The 22,543-nt window shown below is 39.1% G+C and overlaps 1 protein-coding gene across 2 annotated transcripts in view; it reads left to right on the top strand.

Moving 5' to 3' along the window:
• The window catches only part of MBTPS2 (membrane bound transcription factor peptidase, site 2), a 42,221-nt gene that overhangs the window by 303 nt on the left and 19,375 nt on the right, over positions 1 to 22,543 (top strand). The window contains exons 2-6 of one of the 2 annotated variants that reach the window (XM_033109944.1): positions 2,927 to 3,075; positions 5,010 to 5,232; positions 10,670 to 10,773; positions 12,661 to 12,788; positions 17,454 to 19,109. In XM_033109944.1, the coding sequence (XP_032965835.1) occupies positions 2,927 to 3,075; positions 5,010 to 5,232; positions 10,670 to 10,773; positions 12,661 to 12,788; positions 17,454 to 18,805 (1,956 nt within the window). In that variant the 3' untranslated portion in view covers positions 18,806 to 19,109. Of the gene's footprint in view, positions 1 to 2,926; positions 3,076 to 5,009; positions 5,233 to 10,669; positions 10,774 to 12,660; positions 12,789 to 17,453; positions 19,110 to 22,543 lie in introns of those variants that run through there. The other variant, XM_033109953.1, reaches the window with a different exon arrangement.

Below are 22,543 nucleotides of genomic sequence, written 5' to 3'. Positions count from 1 at the left end.
CGGGAGCGCAGGGCCCGAAGCCTTTCCTGCTCCCCTGCCTCGCGCCTCCCGGGCTGGAAGCCGCGCGGCCGTTGCCCACTTTCGGTCTTAAAGCATGGGAGGCCGCGGGAGGGGTGTGGCGGCCGGCGCGGCAGCCGCAGCCTCATTGCCGGGCGGTGCAGGCCCCGCAGCCTTCGTGTCCTGCCGGGGAAGCTCCGGTAATAGTCTCGGGAGGACCGGGGTCCTGCCATACCTCACGGCAGTGTCCCAGGGAGGAAAATAAATTGTTCGCCTAGGAAAGGCATTGTTTCCCCTCATTGTCTTTAACTCCACGACTCCGTAGAGACTGCTGGCGTTGGAATGAATCTAAATCAAGTTGTGATTTCGATCAGTGGTCTCAAACTTTAAAGTGCATATGGTCACCGGGGGTTCCGGTTAAAATGCACATTCTGATTCAGCAGGTCTGCCGCAGAGCCTAAGATTGTGCGTTTGTAGCCAGTTCCCAAGTTTGTAGCCAGCTACCAATGCTGTTTGCTAATCTACAGACCCTCCTTCAAAGTAGCATACTCAGTAGCAGGGATGTAGATAACTAGTTTCTGATTATTCAAATGTTAATTTGCACCCCCTTCTTAACATTAACTCCCCTCCCACATGCTCTGGATGCACGGTCCATTCTCAAGTTATTTGGGGAGGGTAGCAAAAATTACGAACATTTGTCTGACCGCATGGTTCAAGCAACCTTTTGGAATTGAATATTGGAGGGTGAGGGTTAACTGTGTGTGGAACAAAATCTTATAAATTCTCAAGTGTTTAATAAAAATTCCAATTGTGAATAGTAAAACCATGTTCTGAGTACCGTTTTAAATAGAATACTGGAGTTTAGTATTGTGTGCTTTAGGTTTAACAGTAAAATGAAATGATACTTGTGCTTCTTTGTTGCAGTTCAACTTGCAAAGTGAAGCTGTTCTACAATGGAGTCCTTAGAGCAAGGGCTGGGCTCTGACACTTCTAGCCCTTGTGACCTTGGGCAAATTACTCTCTTGTGCCTCGGTTTCTTCCTCTTTAAAATAGGGGTAACAATAGTAAGGATTTCCTGATACTGTAGAGAGGATTACATTAGTTCATACACATAAAGCCTTGCTACTCAACCTGAGGTTCAAGGACCAGCAGCACTTGCATCATCTGGGAGTTTGTCAGAAATGTAGAATTAGAATCTCAGTCCTCATCCCTGACCTACAGAATCAAGACTCTGCATCTTCTGCACGTACTTGACATAGTGCTTAGCATGTCATAAGCAGTACAGACCACTGCTTCTTTCTTTAAACAGTGATTTTGTTGTTTAGAAACAAAGGCACATGATTTCTTCATGTTGCATATGTGACAAAAATCCAAAATAAAAAGAAATTTTCAAACCTCCACAGCCTCTGGTCAAATGTGTGAGGTGACCAGGATGGCACTTTAATTTCAGTAACAGCCCCTGGCTCCCTAAGAGTACTTACTATTCCTTGGGCAAAAGATCTGACTCATTCAGAGTATCTGCTTGGGGAATGGAGAGACCTTAGAGTTTTCGGAGCCTGCACCTTCAATTTTTCTGTTTCCAACATGGTCCGCTGTTTCCACCCTTGGTTCTTCTAGGATTTCCTCAGTAGACTGCTGAAGGGGTGTGTCACTCTCCTTTTCCAAGTCCTGGAAAATAAGCAGGTTTTAAAAACTCCACCTAAAGATTGAGAGCAGAGAACATTAGATATCCAAAGGCAAACGGATACCTGTGTTCAGACTCAGGACATTTTTTATGACTGTGATAGACTGAAATATCCTTCTAGAAACAGATGAATTTCTCAAATGGATGGACATTGATATGACAAAGTACTTACTGTACTTACAGTAACCGAGGTAATCAGGGTCAATGTCAGTGTATATAAAACAGCTTTATGTTATCCAAAATCCTTACTCAAGGACTTCAAACTTCCCTAAAGATAAAACTCGTTATGCTGTGTATAAACAGTTATCCCTCCAACCCTGAAGAATGTAAGAAGTTACTGAGACCAAGATGGCTTTAGATAAGTTTTGTACTTTTACATGATCAAGTCAGCCTAATTTCTTAGGGTTGTTGCTCAGAAAAGGATAGAAAGCACTGATTCCACCCAACTTGTACCCTCTGTTGGATTAGTTGGGGGTATTTTTAAATTATAACACAAGGACACTTTCTATGGTAACAAGGCTTCTAGGCCTGTACTGTCCAGTACGGTAGCCACTGAGCTACACATGGTCATTGAGCATTTGAAATGGGGCTAGTCCAAATTGAGATGTGCTGTGTCAGGTTGACACCGGATTTCAAAGACTTAATACACAAATGAATGAGTAGAATTGTAAATTATTTCAGTGATATTTTCTATTGATTTCATGTTGAAATGATAATATCTTGGATATTTTGAGTTAAAATATATTTAAATTAATCTCTTTCCATTTACTTTTTAAAATTTGGCTACTAGAAATTTAAAAAATACATATGGGACTGACATGTGCGACTCACATTGTATTTCTATTGGGCAACAGTGTTCTAAGCAGAGGGCAGCTGTAAAGGGGCAGACAATAGTTTAGGTTTTGTGGGTCACACAGAGTCTGTGTCGCTTATTCTTGTTTTTGTTGTCTTTTTACAATCCCTAAAAAATGTGAAAACCATCCTTAGCTCAGAGGCAGTACAAAAACTGGTTGCAGGCTGGATTTGGCCCATGGGCCATAGGATGCTGGGCCCTAATCTCAGCAGACCAGTTAGTCTGAGACCTTTCCTTTAATATCCTGAAGAATAAACATAAAGCTTCAAAATTATAAGCATTTGTTATAAGTCAGTATCTTGCTCTCCTGTAGAAAACACTTTTTGATTTTCTTAAACATTATAAATTGTTCTTCAAAATCGAGTGATGTGGACCTTTTCTTTCTCTCTTAGTCATCTGTTTATTTTAAGCATTCTTATGAAGACTGGCTGGAAAACAACGGATTAAGCATCTCCCCTTTTCACATAAGATGGCAAACTGCTGTTTTCAATCGTGCCTTTTACAGTTGGGGACGGCGGAAAGCGAGGATGCTTTACCAGTGGTATGCTTCATTTTCTCTTTTGGGTTTAAATTAGTCATTGTGATCATGAGAAATGCTTATTAAAAGAACTGTTTCCATCATTTACCAATCTGAGTTTTAAAATTTTGATAGTATAAAACCTTTATGGTTTTATATAAACTTATGGGATTGCCTCATTGTGCTTTCTCATACATTAAAAATCAAAGTTTTTGATCATTCATGAATCTTGATCTGGGTGATGGATACATGGATGCACATGTGTAAAAATTCAGTGAGCTGTACACTTCAGACTTGTACACTTCGTTGTGTACCTTATACACTGATAGAAAATGAAAAAACATGGAGCATTTTCCATCAGGAAAATAATCCTGGAGAATTCTCTCCCCTATCATCACACATAGAAACGAGGGTCCTGGGAGTCATGGGACACCCCAAAATCTGCAGGCTTTCCCCTGTGTTTCTTTTGTGATACTCCTCCAGGTTCCGGAAGGATATTTAAAATATTTAACAACCAGTAAGGCATATGCACAAACCAAGTGGGAAACTGGCCAAGCAGACTGCAGCATTGGGGTCCTGGAGCCCCCTTGCCATTCCAGGCATACCCCTTTAGTTTAAAACATTTTTAAAAAATCAAAAGTTTATGATGTTTATGGTTAGGGGGTTTAGTCTCTGGGACACCCTAGAGACTGACAAATTAGTTGAGAGAATTTCTAGTATGGCAGTGGGGGGAGGGGCGGGGCGGGCTTTGTCTAAATTCCTTGTTAAAAATTGAGCTCCAGGGGCCGGCCCGGTGGCTCGGCGGTTAGAGCTCCATGCTCCTAACTCCGAAGGCTACCAGTTCGATTCCCACATGGGCCAGTGGGCTCTCAACCACAGGGTTGCCAGTTTAATTCCTCGAGTCCTGCAAGGGATGGTGGGCTGCGCCCCCTGCAACTAGCAATGGGCAACTGGACCTGGAGCTGAGCTGCACCCTCCACAACTAAGACTGAAAGGACAACAACTTGACTTGGAAAAAAGTCCTGAAAGTACACACTGTTCCCCAATAAAGTCCTGTTCCCCTTCCCCAATAAAATCTTAAAAAAAAAAAAAAAAAAAAAATTGAGCTCCAAATGGAGTAGAGCTAAATGAAAATACTCAAGATTATCAAAATGCATAAAATGCAACAGCAAATCAAAGCAAACAAAAGAGGAAGTAGGAAATAATAAAGAGCAGAAATCAGTGAAGTAGAACATATACAGTAGAACAAATCAGCAAAGTCAAAATTTGGTTCTTTGAAAAGATTAATAAAATTGATAAACCTGTACCATGACTGATTAAGAAAAAAGAAACCACAAGTAAATAAAAATCAGAATTGAAAAAGGGAACATTAATACAGATTTTATAAACATTAAAAAAATGAAATTATGAACAATTCTGTTTCTATAAATTTGGCAATTTAGATGAATAAGTTCCTTGAAAAACACAACTTATCAAACAGTTACTTAGACGGATAACTGCTAATTACAAAAGCAGTAAAAGAAAGAAGCTCGTTAAATGCTACCATGTTAATATTTAAGCTCATCACAAAATATTGCTAAAATAAGGCACAGATAATAGAATTGGTAGAGGAAAAAGAATGGATGTCTGTAACGTCAGTCAAAAGAATTTTAATAACTGAGAACAAGATCAAAACGATGCTATGTAAATGAGCAAAAGACATGCAAGGAAACAAACTTTTTATTGGGAAGACTATTCAGCCTCTTAAATTATGAGAGAACTGTAAGTTATTAGAACTCTTTAAAGAGACTAATGCCTGTGCTTCAGTCACAGATCTAAAGTTCAGTAGGAAAAAGAGACAGAGGTATGGGAATTTTTAGGCATTTATTTTGAAGCTATGAAATGTGGCTGGCCAATGAAGTTTTTAGTCCCTGAATTGTGAGGAATTGTACGTTTATGCAATTTTTTCCTCTTAACAGGTTCAATTTTGGAATGGTGTTTGGCGTAATTGCCATGTTTAGCTCGTTTTTTCTACTGGGGAAAACGCTGATGCAGACTTTAGCACAAATGATGGCTGATTCTTCTGCTTCTTATTCTTCCTCCTCTGCTTCCTCTTCCTCCTCTTCTTCCTCTTCATCATCTTCCTCTTCTTCCTCTTCCTCCTCCTCCTCACTTCACAACGAACAGGTGCTACAAGTTGTGGTAAGTGCCTTCTTTTTTCTTTAACTAACTTTGTTGAAACAGACACAAGATAGTTCTTCTGGATAGCATAACTCCTATCCATAATATAAATATAAAAATAAATGAAAAGGCTCACAATTTCTCAAATTATCTGCTTAAATAAAAACATTAGTAAGAATATAGCAAGGAATAATTGCAGTATGTAGTAGTAATAATAGTATTAGAAGAGACCATCATTAAGACTGTCACCAATTACACAGGTATTTCATTTAATACGTGTTGTCTTGAGTTGTTAAATGATTGTTACTATCAAAGAATAAGTATGCTGATGTAGGATCTTTATAATATATAAATGAATTGCATTTTTATCCTATGCAAAGTGTTCGCATTTCCTCTTCATGGCTTTCATACTCTAACGAATAATATCCTTTTAATTAAAAGTATAAGACCTTTTTGAATGGTCACTGGTTTTTTTGTTGTGAAGAATAATGTGCTGAGTTGTACTCCTTTGAATGTGAGCTATTTATAATAATTCTCTCTTTAAAGCGCATGAGTAGACCTTTACCTTATCAATTCATGTCTCCAGAGTTTGAAAAGGTGCTTTACCATTGGCTTTTATTTCAAAATTTTTACATTTATAGATTCCATTTCCAGGAGTCATGGATGTTATGTTTTTAATCACATTCTTATTAATGGAAGAGACTATTTACGAGTTAGTGACAGTTTTTTGTTTGTTTGTTTTTTAACTCAACACTTTGTGGCCTCTACTAGGCTAGGTCACTATGGGAAGATTTAGAAGTCATTTGTAGAGAATGGTAACTAGCTCTTTCTTAGAGGTTAAAAGGATTCTCCAGGTGAGGCCTCAGAAGAGATGATTTATTTCTTTAGCAAACATTTACTGAGTATATTCTGGCGATTGGCCATTTGTTATTGAGTCCTGCTTATATGGGGAACAAAATCCAATCCTAGCAGTAATGGAGCTTTTAGTCTAGAGGGAGAGCTGCTATAATTGTGCTATGGTTAGATAAAGTATAAGGTGCTGTTGGAATAGAGAGAAGGTGTGCTGAGATTTGCCTGGCACTGGGTAGAGTAGAGGAGAGCTTCGGTGGAAGAGTGGACAGAGTCCACATAGCCTGGGAAAGGAAGGTGGCAGTTGAGTGTCCTAGTACCAGAGGGACCCATATAACATGGAAAGGTGGAGGGCATAATAATAGAAATAATAAAACCTAGTTAATATGCACTGCTTCCCATGTGAGGTTTTGGTGCCCATTTTCTTTTATTCTTGCAACAATCTGGAAGTAAGATTCACAGGAGAAAACCAAGGCACAGAGATGTTAAGTCACTTGCCTGTGGTCACAGCTAGTAAATGGTGGATCCACCACTCATCCACCACTGACCTCATAGCCATTATGCTCTACTCCCTTAAGAAAGACCGGTAATTCTTCAAAGGACTATAAAGTAACTTTGACCTGTGTCTAAGTAGTATATGGTGCAGGAGTTAAGATGGGAGATATATGCAGAGTTTGGGTTATGAAGGGCTATTATAACAAGTTCTGATTTTAACTGTAGATAACAGGTCTGTGCAAAATGCACCAAAGTAGCTTTACACCTAAGATGGGGAGACCATTTAAGAGGGCAGTTGGAATAATTCACATTAGAAGTGATAAAGACTTAAACTAAATTAGTGGTAATTAGAATGAAGGGGTTAGATTCAAGGGATCTTTTGGAGTAGAATTTTCAGGCCTTGGCGATTAATTGAATGTGAGGCTGGAGGGAAAAGGAAGAGTTTAGGGTAACTCTTGGGATACATAATTGGTTATTGTTTGCCAAGAAAGAGGATAGTAGAAGCAGAAGCAGGTTTGGAGGAAATATGATCATTGTCCTGTCTGCTTGATAGGATTAGACTGGCAAGATGTTCAGAGAAGAAATTATTTCTTCTTTTTGCTTCTCAGTTTATTAATAGAGCTCACAAAAGTATTGACTCTGCTAGGAGAGTCATGCTCTGAAATCATTAAGTCAGCTGCCCTATGTAGTCCACTGTGCGTATTTATGTATACATTTAAGAATGTTACGTCTCCTGACATGAGAACATACTTATGCCTTAGAGAACATACTTTTTGTTTACTCTATAATTCCCTATAGTCTCGTTTAGCATGAATTCCCAAAAACCTGGCACACTGTTGTTGAGAGGTCAGTATTCTGGTTCACCTAATACCCTGTGTGATCATGGCCTAGACAGACGGGCATTTGCATACTATTGCCAGCAAATAAGACCTACCATCTGTTGGTATAGTTACACGCTCAAATCCGTACCTTATCTCATTATTACATCCATAAAATAATAAAGAGAGAGAACCAGTGTCCTATTGGATCAAGCCTACTGATTTATTTGACATAAAGGTAAAGTAACCAGTATACTTTGTGATATAGAGGGAATGTACGAGTATGAGAATTAAGGTTAAGTACATAAATTTAGAGAGGGGTCAGAAAAAAGGAAACTACTGATCTGAACAGAAAGACGCCTGACAACATGGGAATGGAGCAGGTATGTGGAAGAAGATACACTGATGTATTTTAAAAGACTTGCTTAGTAGGGTCTGGATAAAGAGAGCTTTATATAATGAGCATCATAAAAATGTCCCAAATATAGAAAAAAACAGGTATTCATCAAGCTCTTTTTCCTAACACTATTACTATGAAGAATTGGAAACAACCACAATATGTAACTGAGAAATGGTTAAATATTGGGATTGTCATTCAATGAAATATTATATATACATTAAAAGTGATGATTATGAAAACTAGGGAAAGGACACTTGGAATTACTAATGAATTTACAAAGCAATCCAAGCAGTGTGGTTTGAATCTCTTTTTCTGTTATTGTGTTTCCCCGAAAATAAGACCTAGCCAGTCAGCTCTAATGTGTCTTTTGGAGCAAAAATTAATATAAGACCCGGTCTTATTTTAGTATAAGACTGAGTATAATATAATACCGGGTCTTATATTAATTTTTGCTCCAAAAGACGCATTAGAGCTGATTGTCTGGCTAGGTCTTATTTTCGGGGAAACATGGTAATTTGTGCTCCAAAACACGCATTAGAGCTGATGGTCCGGCTAGGTCTTATTTTCGGGGAAATGCAGTACTAAAGGAAGCTTGAAAGTGAAATTTTTCTGTTGTGCACAAAAATTCCAGTTGAATTAAAATTAAAGCATAAAATCATGAAAGACCTTGAAAGAAAAAACAGATTTCTTTTTATATGAACACAGAATGAGGAAGACATAAGCATAAAACTAATAGCAGAAACTGTGAATATGGAAGGGTCTGCTTTTAGAGAGCAGTTTGATATATATCAAAGTCCTTTAAATTGTGTGTAATAATAGCATTTGTTACCCTCTCTGTGAGGCATAATATTAAACATTGGGCACAGATTATCTCATGTAATCCTCAAAATTACCCTTTTATGTAAATGTGGCTATTTCTATTTTAATGATGAGGAAATTGAAGTGTTGGAATAATCCAAACTTCCTAGTTAGGGAGGGAGCCAGAGCATCAAACCCAAGTTATACTTCTCTGGAGCCTGAACCAACTATGCTTGTCTAAGGATTTATCTCCCCAAAATATTTGGGTACATGTGTCCAAATATGTTTATTATAGAATTTATAAGAGCAGAAACTTTTAAAACAACTAAATGCCCAACAATCCATTCCATACAGTACAATGCAACTATTAAAAATCATGTTGAGGGGCAGGCCCGGTGGCTCAGGCGGTTAGAGCTCCATGCTCCTAACTCCGAAGGCTGCCGGTTGGATTCCCACATGGGCTAGTGGGCTCTCAACCACAAGGTTGCCAGTTCTACTCCTCGAGTCCCGCAAGGGATGGTGGGCTCCGCCCCCTGCAACTAAGATTGAACACGGCACCTTGAGCTGAGCTGCCGCTGAGCTCCCGGATGGCTCAGTTGGTTGGAGTGCATCCTCTCAACCACAAGGTTGCTGGTTCAACTCCCGCAAGGGATGGTGGGCTGTGCCCCCTGAAACTAAGACGGAAAGGACAACAACTTGAAGCTGAACGGCACCCTCCACAACTAAGATTGAAAGGACAACAACTTGCCTTGGAAAACAGGCCTGGAAGTACACACTGTTCCCCAATAAAGTCCTGTTCCCCTTCCCCAATAAAATCTTTAAAAAAAAAAAAAAAAAAGAGGTATTCTTAACATTTAAAAAAAAAAAAAAACATGTTGAACCAGAAAATATTCATGGAAAAATATTTGTGATACTATTGAGATTTCAAAACCACATTTATAATAAAAGTATAATTTTTTAAAATGTGTACATGGAAAGACTAGAAGGACATGCATTACAACATTGAGAATAGTTTTTTGTGTGTTTTGGGAGGATTAGAGGATTATAGGCTTCTATTTTTCTTTGTGTTTTCAAGTTTTCCTGCTTTAAACATATTTTATAGTTAAATTAATAAAAGAAAAAAGGAATTTCCTCTAGAAAGATACCATTAGGGTCCCGACTCTTGGACTGTAAGAAATAGATGCTCAGTATGTAAATAGTATTAATGATGCCTGGTGTGCCCCACTTAGCCTAATTTATAGAATGTCTCCTTAACAGATGACATAACTTGGGAGCAATTATTTAATCTTACGAGCAGAATCTTGGGTATCTAAAAAAAAAAATGAACCATGCAGCTCTTACAATAGCAAACTTCCCTTGTGAATGCCGTGATATATATATGTACAACATCTTAGGAGCATGTGACTGCAAGATGACTCCTGATCCTTCGTAGGTCCTTAACATGTCTGTATGTTCCAAATGCCTAACTTTCTGCATTAAATTTCAATTTTAATATAATATTGATGTATCACTTTGATACTACCAATGTACTGGACAAACTGATGGAATCAAAGAAATGGAGGCATGGTACTCGCACACAAATAAGGTGCTTTATTACACTACCTTTAATTATCATTATCAACTGTCATATAACTTGAAAATACTGAAATGAAATTCATTGATGGGAAGTGGGGATATCCTGTATTATTCAAGTGAACCTTGGAATAACAATACAGTGGAAGGGCTAGGAATTATAATGAGAATTCCCAAATCAGGCTTCCAGTCCTTGAGAATGGATCAGCTGCTTACTTTTTCAGTGTCATGTCTCATTCCCTGGCATTTTGCCAGGCTCTCTAGTTCTTTCCCACAGTGCAGTTCAGGAAGCTAAAATTTCAACTTTTTAACCTGGTATTTCTTGTTCTTTTTTAGATTGGTGTGCTTAGTTCAAAAACTTCCTAGTTCAAAAAACTGGCTAGTGTCTTTACAATGAAGAAGTGAACTATTGATATTCATATTTTAGTTTATAGAACCTTCAGGTTGGAAGTTTAAGCTTTAACATAGAGTGAACATCGTCTCTCTTGGTGCCCAAGTGTGTATTTATCATTGTGTCTACGAACAGGTTCCTGGTATAAATTTACCTGTCAACCAACTGACCTATTTCTTCGCTGCAGTCCTCATTAGTGGTGTTGTACACGAAATTGGACATGGGATAGCAGCTATTAGGTAATGATATTTACCTTTCTCTTTGTACTACATGCAAAGAAGCTTTTCATTTACAAGGGCTTATTACTAAAATCTGCTACATTTGCTATTTTTTCTTTCTGTGGTTATTACCCAGTGCATATCCGTCATTATTATTTTGCGATACCTCTCTTTGCAGAGGAGATTTATATATTGATGAATATGCTCAATTAACCATACACATATCTATAATCTGGGTCTTTCTATCCTTTGCCAGCATGGTTATATATCCTCATGGTACTTCAAGAGTTCCATCCAATCCTGAAACCTACCTAATTTTTCTATTCATTATTGGGTCAGAATGATAACCTTTGCACTCAAAGCCCACCCACCTGCCTTCTTAGTACTTTCTTTGGCTTATCAGCTGAAATACTTTGCTGCTCTACTCATGGCCTCTGCTAGCTAGAGCAATATCACCAAAAGCTCTGGGTTTGTTAACAAATATCATAGTCTATCTAGACACCCAAGTGGAAGATAAGGGAGGATGAGACCTGGGGCTTGCTTCAATTATCATGCCCTCTTGTTGTGACTGCCCAAATATATCATTATAATTATACCTGAGCATTTTAAAGACTATTAAACTTATAAAATCATGATGGGGGAGAGGAGGAGTCACACTCCTCTTTACTTCCACTGATAATTATTGTCATAAGGAACGCATATACTGATGGGAATGTGTTTTATCCTTTGGGTGTGGACCGGATAAAAGGTTTTAGATGAGAAGTTTTTATTACTTCTTACTTTCCAGTTGCATATGAATAAGAGTCTATTGACTGGCAATAAACCCTCATTTTGACAGAGCATACACTCTTACACAGGTGTGCCATATATTGCTTTAAATGGGTGGCTACTTTTTTTTTTTAATCTCTTTCACCTTTGTTTCCACGTTTTTAGCATTGCAGCCTTTAGGGTTTTATAATACATAGAACAGCATTGCTATTAACAGTTTAATAATTCACAGTATGTGAAATAATGTAGGTAATTTTTTTTGATAAAATCCCAACTGCCAAGAAAAAGGTGAATTTTACAGTAATTTTTCTGTACAGTGGTACCTCGGTTTTCGAACATAATCTGTTCCGGAAAACTGTTCGAGTTCTGAAAAGTTCGAAAACCGAGGCACGATTTCCATTGAAAGTAATACAAAATGGATTAATTCGTTCCAGACCTTTAAAATCAACCCCTAAAACTGCAAATTTAGCACGAATTTTACTATCTACTGATACCATAGATCCATAAAATTTACAGCGTTCGTAAACTGAAATGTTCCTAAACGGAGATGTTCGAAAACCGAGGTACCACTGTATTTAGTACTAAGTAACAGCACAATATATTTAGGCGATGCTTTTTTTAAGTAGCTGTGTGGTCTTATGAAGCTATTAAATGTAATTCCATTTTTAGAGAATTACTTCATAAAAAATAGTTCTCCTAAGGACAGTCTGAGCATTATGCATTTTAAAATGTACTTGAACATTAATTCAATAGGAGTACACTTACATAAACCTCCACCTTCATTTTTAATAGCTAAGACACCTATAAAAGTTTAGATAATGTATTTGAATTATATTTTCTACTGTGTCCTCTGAAAATAATTCAGAGTAAACCATAAAAATGTTTTTCATTTAGTTAGTGGGGGTGCCAAAAAAAGTCTACACACGACTTGTATTCATCTTTTGTTATTGGTATATATTGAGTTTTACAATTTTAATACAGTTTTTTCCTTTCTTAGGTATAACTTTTTGACTATCCAGAGAGACTTGTTTTTTTAAGCAAGAATATGAAGTACAGTAGGATGTTTTAAGGTTACATATATTATTAATTTGACAAATGCAATACTAGTAGTAAATTCCTTTTTTTTATGTGATTTCTTAGGGAACAAGTTCGATTTAATGGCTTTGGGATTTTTCTCTTCATTATTTATCCTGGAGCATTTGTTGATCTGTTCACCACTCATTTGCAACTTATATCACCAGTCCAGCAACTAAGGATATTTTGTGCAGGTAACAGACTTAAATTTCTTTATTCATCTATGTGTTGTTAGTGGTTAGAAAGAACTCACATAACAAACGAAAACATCTCTTTTGATTAATAAATTCAGTTTGTAAGATTCTCAGTCAAAAGTAGTAGAGCAAAATAGTTTACATTTCCATGTTCTTCATTAAAAAGAACTAAAACCAACATAAGTTATTTTAAAAAGATTGAAAGTAAAAGGAGCAGAATATACCATGCAAATGTGAACAGAAAATATGACTAAAGCATTAAATGAGACAGGGGGCCACTTAATGATCATATCGAATATAATCCACAATGAAAATGTAATCGTTATCTTACTATATCAGGTAACAAACCATCAAAACAAAAATGGAAAAAGCACAAGGAAAAAACCAGATGTAATAAATGAGTCTCATATCTCTTAACACATGGCATATAGGCATGAAAAAGTCAATCATCAAAGCTCTTAGTAAGACAAAATTCAATAAATATGCTAAACTCTATACTACAATTTCTTTTCAAATGCCCATGAAACATAAAAATTGTCCAATTTCATTCAAAACCATAATTGCAGTATATTTAAAAATGATAATGAAATGTAGTTTTTCTACAAGGAAAATGCACTGCCTTGGGCAGTTATGAAATAAGAAATGAGGGCCAGCCGGGTGGCTCAGATGGTTGGAGTGCCGTGCTCCTGACCCCAAGGTCGCCAGTTCGAATCCCACATGGGCCGGTAAGCTGCGCCCTCTACTGCTAAGATTGTGAACAACAGCTCTCCCTGGAGCTGGGCTGCCTTGAGCAGTGGAGGTTAGCGAGTGCTGCCATGAGTGGCCAGTGGCCAGCGTGGGCTGCTGTGTGCTGCTGTGGGCTACTGTGAGTGGCTGACCGATGACTGGCGACCGACTGCCTTAGAGGGGGTCGGGGGAGGAGTGTAAGGCTGCTGTGTGCTGCCATGAGCAGCGGGAGGTTCGCAGCCAGCAAACCGTGAGTTCTGTGAGCAGCTGCGGTGACCAGCTGCCTCAGCCAGGGGGAGCACAAGGCTTATGGTACCAGCATGGGCCAGGGAGCTGTGTCCCATACAACTAGACTGAGAAACAATGGCTTGAACCGGAGTGGGGGAGAGAGGTGGAAGAAAGGAGGGAGCGGGGGAATGAAAGTAAATCAGTTAAGCATTCAACTGAAGAAGTGAGAAAAAAAGTATAAAATAGTTAAGAAATTATGTAATTAGTAAGGATATAGGCAGAAGATAATTAGAAAAAAGAAAAATAGAACTTTTAAATCCAAGAGTTAGTTCTTTGAAGAAAAAGAATGGAAGAAAGCTTCTATAGACAGAATTAGCAGTCAGATTGGGGAATGACAACTGATAAAGAGAAAATTAAAACAATTACAAAAGTGTTCTTTGTTCATCTCTGCAAAATTTTCAAAAACCTGGATGATTATTTAAAAAATAGCCTAAATAAACCCCAGAGGCGATAGAAAAAAAAAAAATTATACACACACACACACAATGGGCTAGTTACAATAGGAGAAATTAAGAAAGTTGAAGAAGACTGCCCCGACCCCGAATAGCCACAGCAATCTTGAGAATGAACAAAGCTGGAGGTATCACGCTATCTGACATCAAACTATACTAAAGGCCATAGTAATCAAAACGGCATGATATTGGCATAAAAACAGACACATAGGTCAGTGGAACAGAATAGAGAGCCCAGAAATAAATGCATGCCTATATGGTCACTTAATCTATGACAAAGAAAGCAAGAACATACAATGAGGTAAAGATAGTCTATTCAATAAATGATGCTAGGAAATAGGATGGATACATGCAAAAAAATGAAACTGGACCACCTTACTCCATATGCAAGAATAAAGTCAAAATGGATTAAAGACTTAAATGTAAGACCTGAAACCATAAAACTCCTAGAAGAAACTATACGCAGTAAACTCTGAGACATTATCCTTAGTAATATTTTTACTGCTACTTCTCCACAGGCAAGGTAAACAAAAGAAAAAATAAACAAAATGGGATTACATCAAACTAAAAAGTTTTTGCACAGCAAAGGAAACCATCAACAAAACTAAAAGACAGCCTACTGAATGGGAGAAGATACTCGCCAAGGATACATCTGATACATCAGGGGTTAATATCCAAAATCTAGTAAAAAAAAAAACTCATACAGCTCAGTACCGAAAAAACAAACAATTGAATTAAAAAATGGGCAGAGGACCTGAATAGATATTTCTCCACAGAGGACATATAGATGGCCAATAGACATGGAAAAAAATGCTCAAAGTCACTAATCATCAGAGAAATACAAATTAAAATCACAATGATATATCTGTCACCTCACACCTGTCAGAATGGCCATCATCAATACATCAACAAACAACAAGTGTTGGTGGGAATGTAGAGAAACGGGAACCCTTGTTCTCTGTTGGTGGGATTGCAAATTGGTGCAGCCACTATGGAAAACTGGCGGTTTCTCAAAAAATTAAAAATAGAGCTACCTTATGGCCCAGCAGTTCCACTCATGGGTATTTATCTGAAGAAATCCAAAACAATTTGAAAAAGATACATTTTTTTGGCACCCCCTGTATATACAATGGAATATTACACAACCATAAAAAAGAACGAAATCGTACCATTTGCAACAACATGGATGGACTTAAAGGGTATTATGCTAAGTGAGATAAGTCAGACTGAGAAAGACAAATACCATATGATCTCACTTATGGAATTTAAAGAACAAAATAAAACAGAAATAGACTCAGATATAGAGAACAAACTGATGGTTACTAGATGGGAAGGGGTTAGGGGGCTGGGTGAAAAAGGTGAAGGGATTAAAAAGTACAAACTGGTAGTTACAAAAGTCATGGGGATGTAAAATACAGTATGGGGAACATAGTCAATAATGTAAAAACTATGTATAGTGTCAGATGGATACTAGACTTATTGGGGACTCACTTCATAAGTTATATAAATATCTAACCACTATGCCATACACCTGAAACTAATATAAAATAATATTGAATGTCAACTATAATTTTTTAAAAAGTCACAAGGATGTATATAGTATAGCATAGGGAACATAGTCAATAATATTCTAATAATTATGTATAGTATCAGATGGGGTTATCTGGGTTTATTGGGGTTATCACTTTGTGAGTTATATAAATGTCTAATCACTGTGTTGTTCTGTACACCTAAAACTAATAATATTTTTTAAAGCCCCTGAAAGTTGCATAGGTGGAATTCTTTCAAATCTTGAAGGAAAAGATTTTTCTTTTAAGTTCCAGTTTAGTATAAACTTTCCAGATCACATAGAGAAGGAAACTAAGATTTTTTAAAAGTCATTATAACAGATGACATCTTTTAAAGTACTGAAAAACTCTACAGACACGTGGTGTATGTAAAAGAAAGGATGGGGCTGGCCCAGTGGCTTAGATGGTTGGAGCGCTGTGCTCCTGGTGCCCGGTCGCTGGTTGGGTTCCCACATGGGCCAGTGAGTTACATGCGCCCTCTACAGCTGAGATTGTGAATGGCAGCTCTCCCTGGAGCTGGGTTGCAGCTGGAGGTGGGCGAGGTGGGCATGGGGTGCTGTGTGCTGCCATGAGCAGCGGGAGGCCATTGTGAGGTCATTGTGAGCGGTTCGCAGCCAGCAAGCCATGAGTTCTGTGAGCTGTTGCGGTGAACGGCTGCCTCAGCCAGGGGGAGCGCAAGGCTTATGGTACCAGAATAGGCCAGGGAGCTGTGTCCTGCACCGCCGGACTGAGAAACAACTGAAGGGGGGGGGGAGGGGGAGAAGGGGAAAAAAAGAAAAAAAATTAAAAATATATATTTAAAGAAAATTAAAAGAAAGGATGGTTCAACATTAGGAAATCTATTTGAATGTGGTAAACATTATTAACCATTGGGGGAGTAAAAGCCTCATCTCAGCAGATACTGAAACAGGTAATTAACAAAATTCAACATCCATTAACGGCGAAAAACCAAAAATCCTTAGTAAAGGTAGAAATAGCTGGATACTTCCTAATGATATACCACTTAGAAGCATTCTTATTAAAGAAGAAGACAAGAAATCCCACTATCAACTATCACTGACACTATTAAATTGTCTGTAAATGTGGATCAGTGCAATTAAATAAGGGGGGAAAGCATAAATATTAGAAAGGAGGCCTTTTTTCCCAGATACTGTTATACATCTGGGGGTAACAATAAAATCAACAGAAATTAAATAACAGCAAAATACAGTAAAGAGCCTGCTTATCGAATTAATTTTCCAAAAGCAGTATCTTGGCAGGTGAGTGGAGCAGAGATGTGAGGGCTAGCACGTGCATGAGTGCGAGGGGAAGGGCGTGGCGCGCGCTTGCTGGGTTACCGAAAGCGCATGCGCATGCGCATGCGCATGGTGCCCTGAGGCGCAGAAGCCCTGAAGCGCATGCGCCAGGCTGCCCCGGCGTCACAACGGCTTCCGTATCTTCCACAATCGCCCGCGCATTTCTCTCGGACTCACACCTTTCTCCGGAGCTCGTGTTGTCTTCCGGAGCTCGTGCTTTTCTGCCTCGGACCTTTTTTTGCGGGACTTTCTAGTCACCCACCCCTTGCCCAGTAGCCAAAGCCTCTTCAGATTTCTCAGCCATGGCTTCAAACAACGCCGTCTACATCGCCACAGAAAACTCGGAGATGCCTACAGAGATTGTGCAGGTGCGCCCTGTGGAGGCCTTCCCTGTGGAGACCTTCCCTGTGGAGACCTTCCCTGTGGAGACCGTCCCTGTGGAGACCTTCCCTGTGGAAAACGTCCCTGTGGAGACCTTCCCTGTGGAGACCGTCCCTGTGGAGACCTTCCCTGTGGAGTCCTTCTTTATGGAGAACTTCCCTGTGGAGACCTTCCCTGTGGAGACCTTCCCTGTGGAGACCTTCCCTGTGGAGACTTTCCCTGTGGAGACCTTCCCTGTGGAGACCTTCCCTGTGGACACCGTCCCTGTGGACACCGTCCCTGTGGACACCGTCCCTGTGGAGACCATGGCGTTGGACACTGTTCAGTACGAGAGTATCGGCGGCAGCTGGGTTCACGGTGGCCACCACCATTCGCCTCTGATCTTGCTGCAGCCACTCGTTATTGAACCCGAAGGGGGCGACGACCAGGAAACTATCATGGTGCAGACAGAGGAAGAAGTGGTGAGCTACTACGAGGGAGACGACCCGCAGGCTAACACCCTCGAGAGCCAGGTAGTCATCCCGGCCAGCCAAGACGAATTCCAGCAGACCCTGGCTTCCCTATCAGCCTCCGCGCCGTCGTCAACTTACAGCCACCGCAGGAAGCGCCGCAACAAAAAGCCCAGCAGTAAGAGTTGCACCAAGGGCGAGGCCGGGACGGGAAGCGGCGGTTCTGAGGCGGGTGGCACTAAGTGGGTGCAGAAGCAGATGCAGATAAAAACCCTGGAGGGTGGGTTTTCCGTTACCATGTGGTCCCCAAGCAATAATAGTGACCATGAGGCAGAAGCACAGGTTGAGGTTAACTCATCTCCTGATTATTCGGAGTACCTGACAGGAAAGAAATTTCCTCCTGAAGGAATACCTGGCATTGACCTCTCAGATCCAAAGCAGCTGGCAGAGTTTGCTAAATTTAAGCAAAAGAAATCCAAAGATGATATTCCAAAACCAATCGCTTGCCCTCATTCGGGCTGCGCAAAGATGTTCAGGGATAGCGGTGCTATGAGAAAGCATCTGCATACCCACGGTCCCAGAGTCCATGTATGTGCCGAATGTGGCAAAGCCTTTGTCGAGGCCTCAAAGCTAAAACGGCATCAACTAGTCCATAGTGGAGAGAAACCCTTTCAGTGCACGTTTGAAGGTTGCGGAAAACGCTTTTCCCTGGATTTCAATTTGCGTACACATGAGCGAATCCATACCGGGGACAAGCCCTTCATGTGCCCCTTTGATGGTTGTGATAGGAGGTTTGCTCAGTCAACTAACCTGAAAACTCATATGTTAACACATGCTAAGAATAAAAATAGCCAGTGAAAAGGAGAAAAGACCCTTCTCAAACTAGGGAAGGTTCTTCCAGGAGTGTAATTGGAAATAAATATGCCTCTTTCTTGTATATTGTTTCTAGGAAATAATTTTTTTGATTCCTACATCTCTAAAGGGTCATGTTTTGCTAGAGTAGTAAAAATATAATTAAAATGTTTTAAAAAGTGCTCGCTTCGGCAGCACATATACTGAAATGTTTAAAAAAAGTTAAAAGGTAGAAAAATATGTATGTATGTATTAGATTACATCGTTAAGGAGCTTTATCTTGTTCTGTAAAACATGGTGTTTTTTGATCCCAACAGGAGGATAATTCATGAACCTTACATCAAAAGACTGTTCTTTATAATATAAACTGTGCTAAAATGAGACTTCTTTTTGTATTCAAGTTCACCTGTTGCTTATAAATTTTAAAAGTTCTGTATTTTCCAAATGTTCATATTTATACTTTTAGGAATGTGGTAATTCTATGTGTGGTTTTTCTGGAGGTTGATAACTTTGCTATAGATTTTCTTTAGAAGAGTAAACGCTTAAGTGCATACAAGTATTTTCCTGTTTAAAAAAAGGTTATATACGTTTTGTTTGCTATCTTAATTTTGGTTGTATTTTTTGATGTTAACACATTTTGCATAACTATCTTTTATCTTTTAATTATGTAGTACTGAATATTAAATGTAATTTAATAGTATTAGTCAATTTAAGCCTATTTTAGTCATTTTATTTTCTCCAAATACTGTTAGGTACTGTTTAGGGTAATTTCTTTGCCTGTTTAGAGTCGTGCTCAGTTGTAGTTGTAATTATTTATACATTGTACATTTTACAATGTATTTTGCATTATACAAAGTACATTTTAACACTTAATATGTACAACCTGTTTAATAGAAAAAGCAAAAATAAAATACATGTTCTGAAGAGAAAATAACTTGCCTCTATAAATACCATAGAAAATACAGAAAATAGGGAGGGTGCTACTGGCATCTGGGGGGTAGGGGGCAGGGATGCTGCTAAACATCTTATAATGCACAAGACAGTCTCCCACAACAAAAAATTATCTGCCCCAAAATGCCAATATGAGAAACCCTATTCTAGAGGAAGTAAAAACTGTAACAAAAATTGCATTGATGTACTTATAAACAAATCATTAACGGACAAGAGGTTGTTTAAAGGAAATGTGTATTCTACCACACTGATTGCCACTTAGCTATCATGGGCAAATCTGGACTCTAGAGGGGTGATCTGGTACCAGTTGCATCCCTGACAAGAGATAGGAGGCTGCCTAGAGAGTCAAGAAATCAGTGCTTTGTGTCCTAACTACGCTTTGGATGGGAAGAGCCATGGTTGTGTGGTATCATTCTGAGCGAGTGAGGGTGCAAGCCTTTAGGCCGTCCCTGTGGGCTGTTCCATCCTGTGATGGGGAGGAGCTGAATTCAGCACATGGGAATGGTAATAAATTGAATCAGTGGGGATGGATTATTTTGTGAAATTGTGTTGGGACTAGCAACTTGGCAGGGGTGGGAGGGGATAAGAGGGTTATAGCTGTATTCCTAAATTAGTTCCATTAAATTCTGGTGGGTCAAAGAATTAGTGGGTTTTTTGTTTTGTTTTAATTTTGTTTTTTGCATGAAGCTATGAAAGTAATACAAGAAAACACGGGTATCTTCTATAATCTCGAACTGGGAATGGTTTAATACAAATGAACCATTTCACCACACCAGAATTTAAAATGTCTTCATAGGCAAACTATAAACGAGGCCAAACAATACACTGGAGGAAAAAATTGTAATACCTCTTACAAAAGACCAAGTTCCCCAACGCATATATTGCAAATAATAATACATACAAATTAGTAAAACAAAACATAAAACCCAGTCAAAAAACATAAATAGGGAATGATGGAAATAGTTTTCAAAGGAAATAGAAATAGCCTTTTAACAAAACATGAAAAATGTACAGGCTTACTCAATTAAAAAAATAGAAATTAAGACAGATTTTACTTTTTTTTTCTCCCCTTCTTCCACCCCCTTCGCCCCCCCACTCCGGTTCAAGTCTAGCTGCGGTTCAAGTCTAGTTGCGTAGGACACAGCTCCCTGGCCCATGCTGGTATTATGAGCCTTGCGCTGCCCCCCCCACCCCCGCTGAGGCAGTAGGTCGCCAGTCGGTTGGTCAGCAACTCTCGCCAGCTGCCAGTTGCTCATGATGGCTGCCAGCCACTCACGCTGGCCACTGGCCGCTCATGGCGGCACATGGTAGCCTAGGCAGCACACAGCAGCCAGCAGCAGCTCACACCAACTGCTCCCGGCAGCCCAGCTCCAGGGAGAGCTGTTCTTCGCAATCTTAGCTGTAGAGGGCGCAGCTCACTGGCCCATGTGGGAATTGAACCAGGGACCTGGGCATTAAGAGCACGGGTGCTCCAACCATCTGAGCCACTGGTCCCGCCTGATGTACTTATAAACAAATCATGAACGGACAAGAGGTTGTTTAAAGGAAATGTGTATTCTACCACACTGATTGCCACTTAGCCATCATGGGCAAATCTGAACTCTAGAGGGGTGATCTGGTACCAGTTGCATCCCTGACAAGAGATAGGAGGCTGCCCAGAGAGTCAAGGAATCAGTCCTGTGTCCTCCTAACTACGCTTTGGATGGGAAGAGCCATGGTTGTGTGGTGGTATCATTCTGAGCGAGTGAGGGTGCAAGCCTTTAGGCCGTCCCTGTGGGCTGTTCCATCCTGTGATGGGGAGGAGCTGAATTCAGCACATGGGAATGGTAATAAATTGAATAAGTGGGGATGGATTATTTTGTGAAATTGTGTTGGGACTAGCAACTTGGCAGGGGTGGGAGGGGATAAGAGGGTTATAGCTGTATTCCTAAATTAGTTCCATTAAATTCTGGTGGGTCAAAGAATTAGTGGGTTTTTTGTTTTGTTTTAATTTTGTTTTTTGCATGAAGCTATGAAAGCAATACAAGAAAACACGGGTATCTTCTATAATCTCGAACTGGGAATGGTTTAATACAAATGAACCATTTCACCACACCAGAATTTAAAATGTCTTCATAGGCAAAACTATAAACGAGGCCAAACAATACACTGGAGGAAAAAATTGTAATACCTCTTACAAAAGACCAAGTTCCTCAATGCGTATATTGAAATAATACATACAAATCAGTAAAACAAAACAAAAACAACCCAGTCAAAAAACATAAATAGGGAATGATGGAAATAGTTTTTGGACAAAGGAAATAGAAATAGCCTTTTAATAAACATGGAAAATGTACAGGCTTACTCATAATTAAAAAAATAGAAATTAAGACAGATTTTACTTTTCACTTAGCAGATGGCAGTCTAAAATTATGATAGCATCCAGTATTGTTTAGAAGGTGAGGAAACATGCCAGTTATGAGAACATAAGTTAATGCAGGCGCATTGGAAGTCAATTTTAATGCACATATTTTTTGATCCAACAATTCCATTTCTATGTAATTAGATGCATAACAATATGGGCCAAGCTGTTTGTTGCAGCATGATATGAAAAAGTTAAAACAGCCTAAGTGATCATGAGTTTGGAACTTTATAAATAAGTCAATATGTTTTTTAAAAAATGGGTTACTCTGTAGTGGATATAAGAAATGGGATAGATATGAAATGTACAGATACTGTAGGTACAGATCCAAAATATATAAATGAAAAAGCAAAATACAGTTTTTGATAAATAATTTGATACCATTGGTGTTT

Source organism: Rhinolophus ferrumequinum, chromosome X (genome assembly GCF_004115265.2).
Source record: "Rhinolophus ferrumequinum isolate MPI-CBG mRhiFer1 chromosome X, mRhiFer1_v1.p, whole genome shotgun sequence".
Taxonomy (NCBI): Eukaryota; Metazoa; Chordata; class Mammalia; order Chiroptera; family Rhinolophidae; genus Rhinolophus; species Rhinolophus ferrumequinum.
This window is presented reverse-complemented; position numbering and strand designations above follow the sequence as displayed.